The 16,418-nt window shown below is 39.0% G+C and overlaps 2 protein-coding genes and 1 long non-coding RNA gene across 8 annotated transcripts in view; 2 read left to right on the top strand and 1 right to left on the bottom strand.

Moving 5' to 3' along the window:
- The window catches only part of ANKRD29 (ankyrin repeat domain 29), a 33,387-nt gene extending 31,131 nt beyond the window's left edge, over positions 1–2,256 (top strand). Inside the window, exon 10 of the mRNA XM_039328623.1 lies at positions 1,146–2,256. Coding sequence (XP_039184557.1) covers positions 1,146–1,229 — 84 coding nt within the window. The 3' untranslated portion in view covers positions 1,230–2,256. The remainder of the gene's footprint in view (positions 1–1,145) is intronic.
- A 10,185-nt stretch (positions 2,257–12,441) lies between these two features.
- On the bottom strand, positions 12,442–14,726 carry LOC120301388. The gene is made up of 2 exons (XR_005554877.1): positions 14,610–14,726; positions 12,442–14,278 (listed from the first exon to the last, which is right to left on the bottom strand). It is a non-coding gene; the product is annotated as an uncharacterized LOC120301388 (long non-coding RNA).
- A 15-nt stretch (positions 14,727–14,741) lies between these two features.
- The window catches only part of NPC1 (NPC intracellular cholesterol transporter 1), a 67,471-nt gene continuing 65,794 nt past the window's right edge, over positions 14,742–16,418 (top strand). For all 6 annotated transcript variants that reach the window (XR_005554876.1, XM_039328559.1, XM_039328558.1 and 3 more), the window contains exon 1: positions 14,742–14,977. Coding sequence is in view for 5 of the 6 variants with exons in the window: in XM_039328559.1 (XP_039184493.1) it covers positions 14,882–14,977 (96 nt within the window). In the remaining variant the exon portion in view is untranslated. The remainder of the gene's footprint in view (positions 14,978–16,418) is intronic.

Below are 16,418 nucleotides of genomic sequence, written 5' to 3'. Positions count from 1 at the left end.
TAAAGATCAATTGCCATTGAAGACAAAGGATTGTTTTGTTCTGGATTATTTCTTCCAAAGAAAATTGAAGTCATTTTGACTTCATACACATTACTACAATTCCAGGTAGGTAATTATTGTCATTTTTACGAAAGGCCAATGACAGGTCCAGGGAATTAAACGTAATCTGCCCATTCCTATGTATGTCATCTAACCTCAATCCCCTTTAATCACCTCATTTGCTAAATTTATTGCATGCTGGCAAGATGACAAACTCTGTAAGTGACTTACCTTGATGAGTGACTACCAGGCTGAAGAGTAAAAGAAGCAAGCAAAGAAAATCTTTCTGCAACTTTTTCGCATTGAAGAAGCTGAAGAAAAAGTTCAGCTCAAAGAAAAATTGGCTAAAGCACAGATGTGCAGCAAATGGCTGTGGTAGAAGCTGGGTCCTAAAAGGAGCCATACAAGTAGCAAAAAGCTTTCCAAAGGTTTGGAGGGCAGAAGAGAGTTTGGTTTCTACATCTAATTTGTGGGGGTGGGGGAGAGAAAAAGAATCAACAAGTCTGTTCCTCCCAACTTTATTAAAGAAATAAGGGAGCAAGTTAAGCGAAGAAAAGGTGTGGAGAAGCTTGTCCTGAAGCTGCCACCTCTGCATGCAGGTGGCTGGGTTTCCCAAAGCCTAGCAAGATCAAGGAGAGGTTTGCAGTCTCGTGACAGCCAGCTGATCAGGGCAGAGGTCCAGCCCACAAGTGACTTCATCAATCAAACACACAGGCTTATTTGGAAGTCTCTCCAACATTGGAACATGAGTCATAATTTAGCTTTTTCCCTGATTGGGCTGTTTTTGACTTTGCAACACTTTTTGTTGCTTGTTTGCTTCCCTTACAGAAACAGCAGGGTGGCAAGCTATGTGGCAATGACTTGTGTGTTCATTTAATGGTGGCATCAGGAGAGAAGGGGTAGGAGTAATTGAGGACATTCCACTTAATGGTTGTCACTACATGCAACCATAATGGGCAAGGTCCATTACAGTCATAGGTCATGAATTACAACTGATCTACAACTGAATGCAAATAATCCTGTTGATTTGTGCCTTAAACTTGGATATCAAAGCTAAGCAGTGACCATCCTTTTTCTGGTTTTTCACTGATTTGTTTCTTTTTCAGAAAAATGAATTGCCTTCAGATCTGACAAAAAATGAGCGCATTCTACATCTCCTGCAACCTAGAACAAAACACAGGAAGAGTTAATATCGCTTGACATCTTGAGATGATGAATCCTGTCCACATTAGGTCTCAAAGTTTGGTTTCCTGTAGAAGCAAAAAAAGGTTGAGATTCAAGTATTTCCTGTCTCCTACTCTGTGAACGAAGTCAGGTCCTTCATGGAATGGTAGATTTAAGATCTGTTAAGTTGTTATGGTCACCAAGTTTTAGTTGCTGGCTTTGGAGAAGAGAAGACTGGTTCCACATTATAGCTTTCCTGAAAAGCAGCTCTCATTCAACTAGAAAAAGACTCTCTTTGCTTTAGTATACTGTATACCTTGCAGTAAATTTCCTAATTTGTCTCCAATATTGTAATAAATATTAATGCAAGTGTGGAAAACATATACCTCTCCTACTGTTGCTGAACTATACCTCGCAACAACCAGATGAAAATTATGAGGGGTGCTGGGAGTTACACTTGTTTAATATCTTGCAGGTTATATATTATACTAATTGTTCTAACCATTTTTTTTAAAAAAAAATATGTTGCATAAGCTCTGTTTTCTGTTGGATATTTTAGATGTTGAGATACACAAGTGCCTCTCAGTAGGTTAGTGTCCTATGACGCATCTGGCTTCTTTGCAGTGATTAGACTATTATCATTTTACTTACACACACATACACACACACACAAAGAGAGAGAGAGAGAGAGAGAGAGAGAGAGAGAGAGACTCACAGAGATACAAACACATATAATATTGAATTTCCTTTTGTATCATTTATTACTGTTAACCTCAGAGACTTCTATGCAGATTTCCTATTATGTATGTAATTTTGTTTTTTTCTGTATTTTTTCCATTAGGCATATGTAAAATCATCACTCATAATATTTTTCATTTATGAATTACAATGTAAATTCATGTTTTATACATCTAGGAAAAGCAAAATTTACTGGTTGCGTTTTGTCACACATTTTATGCGTTACAACAGATTTAATGGATGCCAAATAGCTTTTGAAAATCTGCTGAATGTGCATTGGTAGCAGGCCAATAAAGACATGAAATAAGGATTAAACAGAGTTACTTTCATTTAGACAGTTCTGTGTAATGACCATTTCTCATGTCAGGACATGTTTGCCTGAATATTATTGACACACCTTTAACATGCTTCTTTTCTATTTCAAGAATCCTGGCCAAGTATGTCACAGTATCTATCCTATTTAAGTTAACTTGGAATATGATGCTTTTAGTTTGTGAATAATTTACTTTTCTCATTTTCCTTTTCTGGACATTTAAACTAACACAAACCTAATAACTTTATTTTCTATGTATTTTCTATTTAGCTATACTATATTACAGGGATTTGTCATCTTTATTTCAGTTATTTTGTTATGTCTACCATCTTTGTATTTTGTTTTATTACTAAGCATTCCAGTTTCTTTGGTTAAGACATTTCTAGTTCAATAATATTAGCAATATTTAAACATTTCTACATGTAGTATTCTTTTTTGTATATTCTTTTTTGTATAGTTTCTCCTGATTAATCAATATATACATGCCTTGGCAAGTTCTGCCCTATTTCCACTTCACACCAATATTTTAAACAATATATAACCCTTAAAAAAATGGTTTAAACATTTTTCACTTTGTGTTTGGTATCTTCTTCACATACTTCCCCAGAAATAAGTTCTCAAGCTGTTCTGTTTCTGATAGTATTGAATAGTTGAGATTCATTTCATTGTACTCACACATAGTTCATCTTTTTCCTACAAATATGAAAACTTCCAAATATTCTCCAAAATCTGCAATGAAATCTTTTTTCTTAACATTGTGTTCATATTTGGATATCTTCCACATCAAAAACAAAACACTTCTGACACACAATCATGAAACTCCAACTAGCAATCTTTTTTTTCCTAACCAGAATATATTTCCAACAGTCGTCTTGCTGACTTTTTCAGTGAAGCGGACAGACCTATACACTATTCATCAAGAATTACTGGTAAAACAATTCTGCAACTACCATTTCTTTGCAGGGTGAGGCTTTTCCATTTTTGCCTTTCTTTTGTCAACCTTTGTCACAGTCTTTTTTATTATTATTACAAGTATAACTTTGAATTGCCAATTATTGCAGTTGTAATAATTCAAGTGAAAAAGCAAATAAGGAATTTAATTTTCACAATGAAGAAATGATTACATTGAAATAATTTTGAGTTATTTTTAATTCAATTTATTTCAGTAGGTCTACTCATATGTACATATCCTATCAGATATAAGCCATTTCAATACATTTTTTTTACTGTCTGCTCCTAAAATAAAGCTAACTATATTAGTAACATAGTGCCTAATATATAACAATTTTACATCCACCTGTATATTAAACAGTAATCTTTTTTTCTTCTTTATAATTTATTTGGTGTAATTTTACAAAAGCATTTGACTTGAGTTAGGATATTATTCATCCATTATAATATACTATTTAAGTGCTCTCACCTACTAAATTGCTGTGTTAGATAAACATAGCAAAGTTCAAGGAAAGATTTTGGGGGCAGATATCTAGGGCCGTGCTCAGCATAATGAGGATATTTTCCAAATGATCTTTCTGATATGTGGAACACTGTTTTTTTTCTGAGTAAATACATAGATGACTGTTGTGAGTGAACTAAATACTGCTATCTAAAGAACCCTTTTCTCTGGAAAATCATTAAGCTCCAGTAAAATTATTAGGGCCAAAAAATAATTTCTTAAATTCTACGTATCTGAGCAGAAGTACTAAAAATCGTAATAACCAAGTACTGGTCTTCCATGATGTCTTCTTCCCTGCAACATATATTAGCCATGAAATACATACATATATATATTATGAACAATGCATTTATTTTTAGTATTTATGAGCCTTTGTATATTGGCTGTATTCCATTGACTGAAGATCAAGTTATAAGGCAAGTCTTATTGAATATATATAACACCAATTAGGATAATTGATGTCAATATATGGTGCCTTATAAAGTCTTTTTGTGTCTGATAATTGCAATAGCAAACTAAAAATAACTGTACAGTATGCAGTCTTCCTTTCATGTTTACAGCTATGTTAATTACAGATAAAACATATATCAGCACAAGGAGTCTTCAGTATAATTCTCAGAATGTTATTATATATAGCTGGACGTACAATTTATATCACCCACTTTGAAAATCAGTTTTTGTCAATTTCAAAGTCAGTTTCTATATTTAGGAGAATAACTTTGGATGAGGTTTAGAAAATGTGATTATCAGTAATAGAACGGGTTCAAAGGACAGTATCAAAATTCAGGAAGCACTAGTCAAGATGAGTCAATGGATAGAAAATAGTAAGATGAATTCAGGAAGTACAAATGCAAAATCTTACGTTTGGGCAGGCAAAAAAATCAAACTCATCAGGATTGGATGAGCTACATAGGGTAACAGTACATTAAAAAATGATGGGTATCTTGGTGGATCACATAAACCAAAAGTGTGATGCAGCGGCAAAGAAAGAAATAATTAAAAGAAAATAAATGCAATCCTGGGCTACACCTGCCGGAAATATAGTATCAAGATCAAGATAAGTCATAATTCTCTAGCTTGCATTGATTAAGCAAGACCTGGAATATTGTGTTCTGTTCTGAATACCGTACATTCGGAAATACATTGACAAATAGAGTGTATCCAAAAAAAAGCAACCAAGAAACAGGTAAGGGGAATAGTTGGAAATTTTGATATTTTTAACCCAGAGGAAAAAATAGGCAATGATTAATCTGTCCTGGAACTGGATAACTTCTAAATCAATATTTTTTTAAGATATTTTATTGATTTTTTTTAACATAAATACCTTAATATTTGGTAAACAACTTGTTGTCTGGGTTTATATTTACAAAGTAATCATTAACAGTTAGTTTCTATATTCCAAAATCCACATAATAGCTTTGCTTTATTTTCTCTTCCTCCAATAATAATCTCTTTGCAACCTTAAATTAATACAATTCTTATTAATTTGATAGGTAACAATTAAGTATAAAGATTTTTCTAAAATTTCTATCAATAATAATCACATCAATATCATGCTTCTTTTCTTGGTCATCTTGGTTGCCTTGTCATAAATCCTGTTTACAATTCTTGTTTAAATTTATTTTCCCTACAATGTTCAAAATATTTCTACTGGTTAAAATTTTCCCAGAATTAATTACCTTAAAATTTTTAAATCTATTTTCATGTCTTAAAAAATAAGTAAGAAAAAGACACAAAAGAAAGGTATAGAAAAAGAAAAGACGTGAGAAAAATAAAAAAGGGGGAAAAAAGAAAATAATATACTACTTAAAATACATATCCCTCTTAAGCTAGTATACGCCTATTTCCAATTTTTTTCTGTGCTCTTTACCCATAATTAAATCCAATCACCTAATCTTTTAACTCTATTCAAAACATTTTTCCTCATTTTTAGTTATCCATTGAAATTTTCTTAAAATCAGTTATATTTAAATACCGTATATGCCGGCGTACAAGGCGACCCGGCGTATAAGACAACCCCCGTCTTTGTCGCCGAGCCGCATTCCTAGAACGTCGTCTTATATGCCGGAAACTACCAGTATTTCTGGAGTATAAGACGACTCGGCGTATAAGACGACCCCTGTCTTTGGCGCCGACTTTAGCGCTTGTGAAAGTCGCCTTATACGCCGGCATATACATTTCCTTTATGTTGATCATCCCACACATTTTTATAGTTCTCATATCGAAAAACAAAAGAAAAAAAATATTATCTTACTTGGAGGGTTCATCCCTCTTAAACTAAAATCTTTCTATTTCTTCAGCCATATTCAAGCAAGTGTTTAATTTTTAAATATTCCCTCTGATATACCCCATCATCTAATTCCTCAATTCTCACTTTAGCCCTCTTTTTTTGCCAAGCATCTTTCCCAATCAATATATTCCGTTGCATCAAATAATCTTTCCATAATCTTGTAAATCTTGTTGTAGATATAGTAGGCAAATCAAACATCACGTCTTTGTAAAAAGATTTTGCCCGTTCATATTCATTGAAGATTTCTCTCATCATCCCTTGTCTCCCCGTTTCTTCTGGTACTCCCAACAGCTCAGCAATCCATTTTGTCAAATCTTTTTCCCTATCCTCAAATTTACTTTGTGGTCTTAGAGTACAAGTTATCTTTTCCATTTTCAATGTTTCTTGTGGTCATTCTCCACTTGAGTCTCCACTAGCTTACATTCAGTTGTCTGCTTTACCTGATCTTTTGTTTTGTTTTGTTTTCTGATCATTTGATTGTTGTGATGTTAAATTGAGAATGCATTCATTTAAATTTTCAAATTCATTTTTAATTTCCTCATGGTTTGAAGTTAATATCATTTGCATTTGTTGTAACAGAACATACATTTCCTCCTGGTAAGTATTTATTTTTTTCTTGGTATGCTCTTTCTGCAGATCTCTGATGCTCCATAATGACCAAAAATCCTTTCTCTGCCAATCACTTTAAAGTCACAATCTAAAAAATATTTATAATCCAGGAAGGTCAATTTTTTCTAAGTTTTATAATTCTCACTTTGTAGATAGTCCACAATGTTTTATTTTGTTACAGCTGCTCTTTGTTTAATCAAAGCCCTGAAGGTCATGACAACAGGCTTTTCTTTCTGGGCTGTATATTTAGGGCAGTATTTCATCCACCACTAGATGTCCATCTTTCAATTTTCTGTATTTTTATCCCCGAAACTTAATTTGCTGCTTCTGTTTAGAGGAGGGTGGAACAAAGACCCCCCCCCCACTTTCAGAGAATTTTTTACCTCTGGGTTTTTTTTCCCTTAGGAAATCAGTCAGGTAGAAGAGAGAAAATCAATATTCTTACCCAGTTCAGTCACACTGTTTACAATCATGCTTAGTTTAGTTGTTTTTGGGGGAGGGGAATGAGTTGAACCAGTGGTAGCACTGCACAAGTCTGAGCAAGAGATGGCTGGAGCTGCAGGGCTGTCAGTGCTCAGTGGAAGTGCCAGGATCAGTGCCAGGCTCCAACTGGAGCTTGGTGCTGATCCTGGCACTTCTGCTGAGCCCCGAAGAAGCACCGATCAGCTGGAATGTTGCAGGATCCCCAGGGTCTTGTGATTTACATTCAGATGCTTGGCAACTGATTCATATTTAAGATGGTCACAGTGTCCCAGGGTTATGTCAAGTGACCAAAACCTGCTGCAACCACCCAGCAGACAGGAGGAATAAAAACCAAACACCACCCCACCCCACTCCCGTGCCAATCATCAACAGAAATGCTCACAACAATGAAAACCTCGGAGGAAGAAGAGTGCCGCCGGGTGGGCAGGCAGGTGTCTTGCTCAGCTGTGGCTTGGAGGGCACTTTTTCAGTGCCATTATAACTTCGAACAATCACTAAGCGAACTGTTGTAAATCAAGGACTACCTGTACTTTATCACTTTTTTCCTTTTTTTTTTTTTGGCCATCAAGTTTTTGACACCTTGCTAGGCAACTGGTAGTAGTCAGATATTGCCATATCCTAAAAGTAATACAATGGATGAAAAGGTTGAAATATATTATTTAGATAGATAGATAGATAGATAGATAGATAGATAGATAGATAGATAGATAGATAGATAGATAGATAGATAGATAGATAGATATTTCCCAGATATACCCACTATCCCAGTGAGACACTTACAGATCCCAAACACATTATAATAATGATGCTGGTGGTTTGTGGCATACATCATCCTATTTATTATAAAAGTATGTTTTTAAATTGGACAAAAAAGATATGAGAGCATACAGGTAGTCCTCAACTTATGACCACAACTGAGCCCAAAATTTATGTTAAGTGAGAAATCTGTTAAGTGATCTTTGCCCCATTTTACGACTTTTCTTGCCACATTTGTTAAATGGATCACTGCAGTTGTTAAATTAGTAACATGGTTGTTAAGTGAATTTGGTTTCCACATTGACTTTGCTTGTCATAAGATTGCAAATGCTGATCCCTTGACCTCAGGACACTGCAGCCGGCATAAATAAGAGTCAGTTATCAAGCATCCAAATAGTAAATCATATGACCTACAATGGTCTTAAGTATGAAAAATGGTTATGTTATTTTTTTTCAGGGATGTTGTAATTTCAAATGGTCACTAAGTGAATGGTTGTAAATTGAGGACTACCTGTATTGATATTTTCTGATATGAGATAGTCTTTTGTTCCTAAAGGGTTTAAACCATATGTCCAGCTATATACTATGAAAATGTCAATAAAATGTGTGTCATCTAACATAGCCTAGATATCTACTATAACCTAGATCAGCGGTTCTCAACCTGTGGGTTGTGACCCTTTGGGGGATCAAACAACCCTTTCACAGGGGTCGCCTAAGACCATCAGAAAACACATATTTCCGATGGTCTTAGGAACCAAGACACCGCTCCGTATCCGTCTCCGCTTGGCCTCCTCCGCCATTTGCAGAGAGAGACAGAGAGGCACTTTCGCTTCCCTTCTCTCTCTCAGGTGGACTTACCTCCTGCAGGGCTCCTGATTGGCCCTGCGCCCAGGTGCCCCACCCCCTGGGAGAAGAGCGGCCAGGCCCTTGTGGCCTTGGAGCCACATGGGGAAGCCCCGGGTTCCCTGCTGGGAACGGCCTGCTGGAGGCTCTGCTGAGCGGGCCAGCCCTCCTGCAAGCTGCGGCCCAAGGGAGACCAGCCCCTGCGATCCCCAGCCAGCCGGACCATTGGACCCACTGGCAAGGAAGGCGCACCGGAGTCCAGGCTGCCGGGAAGGAAGAAGGAGATTCAGCAAAGGTAGGAGAGGAGAGCCGCCTCCTGTGGCCCAGTGCTGGCGGCGGCTTCCTTGCCATCCTTTTCCTCCTCCACTTCTTCCTCCTACTGCCCCCAAGGTGGCTCGGGTGGGCACTGGGGCAAAAGGGGTGCCTGGGGGGGAGGAGCCGGGCTGGCAAAGGGGCTGGCAGCGGCCACACGGCACCAGCCCCCACCGCGGCTCCATCGGATGTGCAGAGGGCGAGGCCGGGCAGCACAAAGTCCCGGTTGAGGCGGCGGCAGTTTTTTCGCCCTTCTCTCCTTCCTCCTGCTGCCCCCAAGGCAGCTTGGGTGGGCACTGGGGCAAGAGGGGTACCTGGGGGGGAGCATCCAGGCTGGCGGAGGGGTGAGGCCAGGTCGTGCGGCACCAGCCCCCACTGCAGCTCCATCAGATGGGCGGAGGGCGAGGCCGGGCAGTGCAGAGTCTGAGCTGGGGTGGTGCAGCGGTTTTCTCGCCCTTCTCCTCTCCTTCCTCTTGCTGCCCCCAAGGAGGCTCAGGTGGGCACCGGGGCAAGAGCGGTGCCTGGGGGGAGCAGCTGGGCTGACGGAGGGGCTGGCAGGCCACGTGGCACTAGCCCCCACTGCGGCTCCATTGGATGGGCGGAGGGCGAGGCCAGGCAACGCAGAGTCCCAGCTGGGGCGGCAGTTTTCTCACCCTTCTCCTCTCCTTCTTCCTCCTGCTGCCCCCAAGGCAGCTCGGGTGGGCACTGGGAGGAAGAGGGGTGCCTAGAGGGAGCAGCCGAGCTGGCGGAGGGGCTGGCAGGCTGCGCGGCTCCAGTTCTCACTGGGGCCCGCCAGAAAGAGAGAAAGAAGGGGAGAGGAAAGAGAAAAAGAAGAAAGAGGGAAAGAGGAAAGAGGGAGAGAGAGAAAGGAGAGAGAGGAAAGAGAGAAAGAGAAGAGAGAGAGAGAAGAAAGAGAAAGAGGAAAGAGAAAAGAGAGAAACAGGAAAAGAGAGGAAAGAGAGAGAGAAAGAGAGAGGAAAGAGAGAAAGAGAAACAGGAAAGAGAAAAAGAGAGGAAAGAGAGAAACGGGGAGAGGAAAGAAAAAGGAAAGAGGGAGAGAGAGAAGAGAGAGGAAAGAAAGAAAGAGAAGAGAGAGGAAAGAGAAAGAGAGGAAAGGAAAGAGAAACAGGAAGAGAGAAAGAGAAAGGGAGGAAAGAGAGAAGAGAGGAAAGAGAAAGAGAAAGAGAGGAAAGAAAGAGAAAGAGAAAAAAGAGAAAAAGAGAGAAAGAGGGAGAGGAATGGTGCTTCTCCAACTTGGCTGGGAAGAGCCAGCGGAACAGCCTTCCTGCCCCCCTCCCCGGCCAGCTGGATGGAGGGTTGGGGGTCACCACAACATGAGGAACTGTATTAAACGGTCGCAGCATTAGGAAGGTTGAGAACCACTGACCTAGATTATACAGGGTTTTTCTCAGAAGCCTTTTCATAAGGGACATCTAATACAGGCATACAAAAAATAAATATGTCTGGGCTTCTTTGTATCATATTATTTAAGTAAAATTCTATCTCCGGATTTCAGTTTGGAAAAGACTTTAATAGGATTAGTGCTATAGTCAAGAGGTATTTGTTGTATGTTTGCTGCCCAATGAGAAGCACTTCAGGTTGCTTTTTTCAACAGCAAGCTATCATACCTACCCAAAAATGCTTAACTACAATATCCTGGTTGTTATCTGCTGACGTGTCCCAGCATAACTAAGTATAAACAGATTTGCTTGAAATAACATATTTGGCCTCTTTAAAACTGCAAGCAGATGGCTAAATTCGAAGGTCATCTAGCAGCAAATAAATGCCATAGTCTGCTCTTTCCTCTTGTGGATTGCAAAATATATAAATTGCTTCAAAGGAAATTAGGGAAAGCACTTGCACTATGGTTCCCGTTATTAAATATGATGTAGAATAACCTTGCAGCTGCCCCGAGGTTATACCAACTTTACAATGGATCAAGGAAAGTTTATCCTATTTCCAATGACACTAAGCCTTTTCTAGAACACATTACAGTATCTTTCCCTCTGCATTTGTGGATGTAACTATATTATCTTTTTTGCACAGATCATGTTCCAATGCCTCTGAAGAAATTGAAAGTTTAGAATTGGTCTCTCTGAAAGTACAAGAAATTGTGCTTTCAACTAATCCAACCCTTAACACATAAGACTGCTTGACCATTCTAACCAATGGTATTTCATTTTTTTTCCTAACAGGGAAGTACTCTGAAATCATTATATATTTGCTAAATTCTATGCCTAAGTCATAAAGCTTGCTATGTGTTCAGACCTGATAATAGTAGGTGTATTTTGTATTTGATATTATAATTTAAATTATTGTATATACCCAACATTGGAGGGTGAATTCACCTTTATAACTGATTAAGCTTTCTTACTGCTAACTTTTCTGTGGAATTCTCATCATGTCAAAATCCCATCAGTGTCATTTTATTTGAAGGAAAAAATGATAATGATGCTTTTAAAATGTTATTTTGTCTTAAGTGTATTTGGGAGATATTTTAAATGTAAATGGGACAAGTGTTATACTGCTATTTCTGAGAATTAAAAAAATTAAGTGCCCCATAAATCAATCTTCTCCAAAGTGGTATCCTCTGGGCTTCGATATTATTCCCAACCAAACATACTCAGGATCCAATATATATATAGAATACTAAACTGGAAAACAGAGTTATAAATCATGAAAAAATACAAAACTGACACAAAAGATTTTTCAACAAAACAAAAAAAGGTTTCCACAATGTTTATAACGTACTGACTCATGCATGTTTTCAGTGGTCTCGTTGCTACAGAATTATCTATATTTATTCAAAACATTGTAAGCTTCATTTTACTCCCGTGGTGGCGAACCTATGGCATGCGTGCCACATAGAGCCCTCTCTGTGGGTACGTGCACCATCGCCCCAGTCCTAGGCCTTCAGCTCAGTTTTATAAAATCTTTTTGCTTTAGGCCTCCGCTGCCATGTGCAAAAAAAAAAAAAAGTTCAATCAATTTCAACTTCTCACGGAAAAAAAAAGATCTCGCAAAGTTGGAATTGATTGAACTTTTTAGTCCCACCCAATCTGCCGTTACTACCACAGTCACACACACCCAATGGGCCACGCCCACCCAATGGGCCACACCCACTGAGTGGGCTATGCCCACCTGGCACCCGAATATACACAAGTGGGTTTTGGGTTGCAATTTGGGCACTTGGTCTCTACTCTATATTGAATATTTCAAAGCAGAAGATTTGGGAATCTTATAAATGGATTGGACCGGAAAATCTATAGGTTTGTTATAGCTCTGAAGTTTTAAATAAAATTTTTTAACAAAACTAAAAAAAATTAGTTGCATGATTTATATTCTTGACAACTAATGAATATATGTGAAATATTTTTCTTTCAACAATTCATGTGTCTATCAGCATATAGTTCTGAAGTTTGCGAAATACTTTGGTTGCCATAGGTGCTGAATGCTATTTATTCATTCTGAGTCAGATGACAGATTCGGATTAGAAACTTCTGTTATCCATTAACAACAATTACAACACTAATCATGCCACTATACGTCAGCAGTATGTACACAAACAATACATTAGACAAAATTTCATCTGTGCTGCAACCCTAGTAAAACCTATTGTATCCTGCCACACAGCTGATAAACTCTATCATACAATGGGACTGCCTAAAATTCTATTAAAAACAGGAACATGCAGTTTGGGCCACATGCATATGTATCTAGAAAAAACTCTGCATTGAAATCAGCTGGGTTCATTTCTATAAAAATATGCATGGATAGAAGTTTTGTCTCTTGTTAAAAATCTCGTATGAATGTTAATACAAACTTTTGCATGCAATAATAAGTTAATACCACCAGATGAAATCTGCAAAAATCTGGACAACTATTAGATGACAACAAACAGATAAAGAAAACATTAACATGTTTGGTGACAGAATTTTTGCAACTCTAGCAGTGTTTACCAAAACTATTGGAAAATACTGTATGTAGAAACTGCCTATAAGTTTATTAACCAAAATGAATCTTTCATATTAATAATAGGCTTTTCTTCACAAATGTTTTTAAACTACAGTACTGAAACAAATTATAAATAAAATGATTGATGGGGTTCTTCAGATGCAATTACTTTTGTATGAAGTTATTTCTCTGTAGAATTCCACGTGACTGTGGGAATTGTCAGTAGATTACAGATATACGAGTGCAACTATATATCTTAGAATACAGGAATATTCAAATAGTAATATGAACCTTCAGACTTACATTTGATCATAGACCATATTACAAATTTTATATATTTATAGCTATTTTTTCCTCTTATGAAATGCTGAAATGTACATGCAAATTAGTTATGAATAAAAATCCATATGCATATAATGGAAGCCCTTAACATAATCATATACGTTTATACATAAATACATCACATATGCTAGCTGTACATGCAGCTGTGTACAACAAAGAAAACTAACAATAAAAAAACAGATATCCAAGCCTGTCAAGAAATGACACTTTTTAAACAAAAGATTTTTAGAACAAACCTATTACTTGTTAAAAAAAATGACTGAATTTAGATGAGTCAGATTCACATGAGTCTGCTGACCAGACACATCACATGATGAACAAGCTTTCAAAACAATTGCTTCTTCTTGAAAATATCACAAAGCGTTGTTTGTTTTCATATTTCAGACTCAAATTGCTAACATTGGATTCCAATTCAGTTTTACTGAACTAAAAAGACATTATTTTTAAGGGAGTCATCTTGCAACACCAATTTAAAAGTGCCCCCGTGAGAAATTTATTGATAAACACAATTTATTTTGCATATTTTATCTTTTTTAATGGAAATGACCGATTTAACCCTGATAATGTGGACCTCAAGTGAAAAATGTGGATTGCTTTGTTTGATGGTCCAATGGATTGTTTTCTTGGCTATGCATGATATTCTCAGGATAGTCTCCAACCTCAAAGTTCAAAAATGTTTTCCATATCAGTCTAACTTTCACTTCCATACAGTAACAAAGAGAAACCATGGCTTCCACAATTCTAATCAGTGCAGATATATAGGTATCTGTGTACTTGAATATCTTTTGCAAGGCCTTCATGGCTGCTCTAAATACTAGGAGGCAGCATATTTCTTGATTGCTGAATTAATGGAAATACTTGATATTTACTGATTTATGAACGGAAATAGTTCATTTCATATTTTTAACGGGAATACTTCAAATACGTATCGCTGTCACTTGGTATCAAGGTTTTCGATTTCAGCATTATCTTCACAGCAGCCCTAACAAGGAAACACAAAATAAGAGTACATTCTGAGGAAAAGAAAACGGCAGCAAGATTAACATTTGAGCAGATGTATTTGGAATTCAATTACGCAGGGGGGAGGGGAATCACACGACCCGTCACACTGAAGTAACCGGCTGCGACGCGAAGATCCTATCCTAATATAAGGCAGCCAGAAGTCCGCGAGACTAACTTTTGAGCAGCTACACCCAAAGAACTCAGCTTGGGGAACGGGCCAAAACGAGTCCCCAAAGAACTGGGCGTGTTTGTGGGCAGGGACGAAGAGTTGCGCGTGCCGGTGGCGTGAGAACGAGAAAGCATCACCTCACCAGAAAAGGCGAGCGACTCTCTGAGCGAAGGCGGAGCCGACCGTCCCGGCTGCCGGCTTCAACTCCGGAAGGGAAGGGAAAGCCGTCTCGGTGCCTCCCTCCGGTGGCTTTGCTCACCAATAGCAACGCCCCGCGTAGAAAACCGCGAGGCGAAGGGACGGCTCACCCGGCTTCTCAGCCACACTTCCTTCCGCCTAATAGGCAAAGCCTCGCCGGGGATTCCTAAAGCTGACGGCAAAGCGAGCCAGGGAGGTACAGCAGTTTCTCCGGAGATGCGCGATCAGTTTACTCTACGGGGCCAGAGCTGGGGGAGGCTCTGCGGCCTGTGCGTCACCGTCGCCCTTTTACTGGCCCTTCTGCCCGGCCGGGTAAGCGAGGGAGCGAGCGGAGAGTGGCGTGTGAGAGGGCGAATCTGGAGATGGTGCAGATGCGGGTCCGAGAATAGTCTTTGAAGCCTGACGGAGGGAGGGGAAAGTAGCTTGAGCTTGTTTCAGGCCTGGGCAGCATGTGCTGTACGGAGGCGTCCTCCAGTTTGTGGACACCCGCCATAAACTCTTTCTGCACCAACCCTGTTGCGTGGGATAAGGAGTTACCCCATCTGCTGGGGGGGTAAGGGGGTGAGGTGGACACGCCTCCTAGTCCTATGAAGCAAGCTTTGGCAAAAGGCATGACTGTAATATATTCCAAGTGCCTTAAGTGTTTACTTGAAAATAAGTCTTTATTAAACTCCACAACTTATTGGAGTCACATCTTTTCCCTGGTGGACGCCTATAGAGAGTTTGATTTCGGAGTGACATTCCTGAAGATGGTTCTGAGTTTAAGAACTGTGTCTCGGCAATTGCATAGAGCAGTGGTTCTCAACCTGTGGGTCGGGACCCCATTTGGGGTCGAACGACCATTTCACGGGGGTCGCCAAACAACGCAGTCCGCCATTTTTTCCCCCTTTTCCTCAGCTGTGCTACTCCCTTTTATTCTATTGGCTTTTGAAAGCCAATAGAATAGACTCTCTTGAATAGAGTCTAATTCTATTGGCTTTCAAAAGCCAATAGGAATTGTCCAGGCTGTCTCTGCCCTGCTGAGGCCGCCAAAAGTCCCATTCTGCAAACGGTGCTGCACCAGTTGAGTAGTCCTCGACTTACAACTGGTTGAGTAGTCCTCGACTTATGACTGGTTGGGAGTCGCGGCATTAAAAAGTTGAGAACCACTGGCATAGACCAAAAATTGGGCAGATAAAAATAACCTGGGATTAAGGATTAAGCAGCAAAGGTTGCTATCTTAATTACGAGGGCATAAATTAAAAAGAGTGATGCTGTTTTATGAGAGTTTTAATCAGTGCTTTTTTTGTAAAAAAAAAAAAAAAAAAAGGTGCCTGAACTCACACATGTCATACAACCCGCCTTGCCTACCCTACAAAGTTCCATCCAAAAAAGGTGCCGGAACTCCGTTCTGGGAGTTCTATGAGAAAAAAAGTGTTGGCTTTAATTATGGGTGGTTGTAGTGATCTGCAAAATATAAGTTGTGATACACTACGGTATTGAGTTGGAAAGCAGTTAAACTGTAGCAATTTGTAGCTTATCATTGTAATGTATTACATAATTCAGCAGTGTGCATGGCATAATATACACTGTAGCTTTAACTCAGCTTACTGAAACCTACAAAGTAAATGCAAGAACAGGAATGCAATGGAAGGATAGAGGAAGGCTAAATGTCCCTGTATCAACTGCATCTGCTTAGAATGCTGATATACTTACAACAGGAAATGAGGGGTGTCACAAGGAGGTTCTCAGAAACAGTTTCAGTTATTTTGGA

Source organism: Crotalus tigris, unplaced genomic scaffold (assembly GCF_016545835.1).
Source record: "Crotalus tigris isolate CLP2741 ecotype Arizona unplaced genomic scaffold, ASM1654583v1 scf7180000024382.2542628, whole genome shotgun sequence".
In the NCBI taxonomy this organism is placed as follows: domain Eukaryota; kingdom Metazoa; phylum Chordata; class Lepidosauria; order Squamata; family Viperidae; genus Crotalus; species Crotalus tigris.
Note: the sequence above shows the minus strand (reverse complement) of the source record. Positions and strands in the feature narration are given on the sequence as shown.